This window comes from Octopus bimaculoides, chromosome 20 (genome assembly GCF_001194135.2).
Source record: "Octopus bimaculoides isolate UCB-OBI-ISO-001 chromosome 20, ASM119413v2, whole genome shotgun sequence".
In the NCBI taxonomy this organism is placed as follows: domain Eukaryota; kingdom Metazoa; phylum Mollusca; class Cephalopoda; order Octopoda; family Octopodidae; genus Octopus; species Octopus bimaculoides.
In genome coordinates, this window is record NC_069000.1 from 7,682,373 (window position 1) to 7,684,721 (window position 2,349).

The window sequence follows — 2,349 nt, forward strand, 5'->3', positions numbered from 1 at the left end:
TATATATACATATGTACACACACACACACATACACATATATATATATATGGAAAGAGTAAGAGAGAGAACATATATTAAGTTAAAATAAAATGAAAGTAGTTTAAAGGATGGCAGTTAAGATTTTATATTGAGAAAAAAAAAAAACTGGAAAGAAAGGTTTACTCATTCATTTCTAATATACAACATAATTAAAAATACATAAATGCTATACATATATCTAAATACACTGTAATCGTGTGAGTAAAAACCATAAGAACCACGTCCAAGCTTCAATAGACACTTCCTCAAAGTTCTAGACTAGAAATGTGCGACGCAAAAATGCATTATGGTGGAATATTTTGACATCATTTGTATAGATATGTATGTGTGGGTCTATGTGCAGATATATATATATATATATGTGTGTGTGTGTGTGTGAGTTTTAATGTATCTTTTCGTATCTTTGTATGAGTATGTGTTCATTGTGTGTGTGTGTATGTATATATATATATATATATACTTATGTATGTGTGTGTGTGGTCATGTTCATAATTGTGTGATTACGTGTTTATTGTGCAAACAGATGTGTATGTGTTTGTGTGGGTGTGTGTATATGTATATGCATCTGTTTATGTGTGTGCGGGTGTATATTTTTTAATATATACACTCATGTTAGTATATATTTAAAGCATGTGTATATGTTTATGTTTTTAAGTGTGTATAAGAATGTGCATATATAGACCAGCATGCAATGTTTGTCTGTCTGTCTCCGAAGTCAGACTTTACAATAACAGACACCTCCCCCACTCCACTTTTATGTTTCACCTCATTCTATCTCAAGAACATAATTCACAGGTCGGTGGCAAGGGGGAACGGCATACAGGGGGGAAGGGTGACCTATTTTGAAGGGTTACAGGAACTATAGCTTTCCGAAGATGATGATGAAGATGGTGGTGGCTATGGTAGTGACAGTAGTATTGATGGTGGTGGTGGTGGAGGTAGTGTGGCAATGATCGTAGCAATGGAAATGATGATGGTATTAATGATGGTAGTAATGATAATGATAATAGTAATGATGCTGGTGACGATGATAATGGTGATGATGAGGAAGATGATGATGATGGTGATAAGGATGATGATGATGAATAGTATGATGGTGGTGGTAACGATGATGATGATGATGATGGTGGTGGTGTGAAAGCTGAATCAAAACAGTTTTAATAAACAAAGAATGAACGAAAACCAGGACGTTGAAATTAGAATTCAGTGAAGTGTGTCACAGGTGAGAAATGGATGTTGATCTGTAATTGAAACTCAGTGAAGTGCGTAAAAGGTGAGATTCAGAAGGTGACGTACCATATTGATGGAGGGAAACATGACTAATAATGATTATCACAGGAATTCAATGAAGCATGACACAGGTGAGTGTCATATTGCCTTACTTTATCATAAATACAACACAAGAATTACCAAATCCTTAAAGGAACAATGTGTGTGAGACAGAGACAGACATACACAGAGAGATGGTGACAAGAATTCACTGAAGTGTAACGTAGGTAACTAAGAGAAGATGTTGCTGAGAAGTCACTGAAGCATGGTCAACACAGGTGAGATATTTGACAACTCTACAATTTACCTTGAAGCCAGACTGGTCGCGATAGAACCATGGATACGTAGTCCGGTAGGAGACGTGTTGCATGGTGCCGTACTCTGCCGGTACTGGTGTGACGCAGTAGTGCAGACAATGTGCAGCTAGCTACACTGTCTGGATGTGGTTATGTGTGCGTGTGTGTGCGGGGAGAGAGAGGTGAGAAAGAAGCAATACCAGAACAGACATCTCTACACCCCCTCCCCACCTCTGCCCCACTACATTATCTTACAGAACGGAGAGATGGAAATTCTAGCAGTATTGATTTCTGTAGCAGCAGCAGCAGCAGCGAGTGGGTGGGGGGAGCATTAGTTGTTGCAATGGTATTTAGAGACAGTGTTGGAGATAGAGGGGGGGGGCAGCATGTAATGGCATCATCGCATGTCACCAGAATGCGATGGCGGCGGCAGCGGTGGTGGTGGTGACAGTAGTGGTGGCTGTGATGGTGGTGGTGGTGTTAGGGATGAACACAGTGGTGGTAGTGGCGGTGATGGTGGTTATAATGAAGTTGGTGATGGTGATGATGGTGATGATGGTGCTAGTGTCAACAGTGTCACCCTCACATTTCACCACAAATCCTCACAATGAGTCAATTACATTGAAATATTTCGTAACAGCCAAAATTACCACCTGTATCTTTATGTGTGTGTGTGTGTGTATGTGTATATATACATACATACATATATATATATATATATATATATATATATATATATATATA

At 38.6% G+C, this 2,349-nt stretch overlaps 1 protein-coding gene across 9 annotated transcripts in view; it reads right to left on the reverse strand.

Annotated features, from left to right (window-relative positions):
* LOC106869848 (uncharacterized) overlaps window positions 1–2,349 on the reverse strand; it is a 204,614-nt gene that overhangs the window by 61,949 nt on the left and 140,316 nt on the right. The window contains exon 1 of one of the 9 annotated variants that reach the window (XM_014915768.2): window positions 1,617–1,788. The exons of the other annotated variants lie outside the window; for them this stretch is intronic. Within the exon in view, the coding sequence (XP_014771254.1) occupies window positions 1,617–1,679 (63 nt within the window). The 5' untranslated portion in view covers window positions 1,680–1,788. Of the gene's footprint in view, window positions 1–1,616; window positions 1,789–2,349 lie in introns of those variants that run through there. 9 annotated transcript variants of the gene reach the window in all.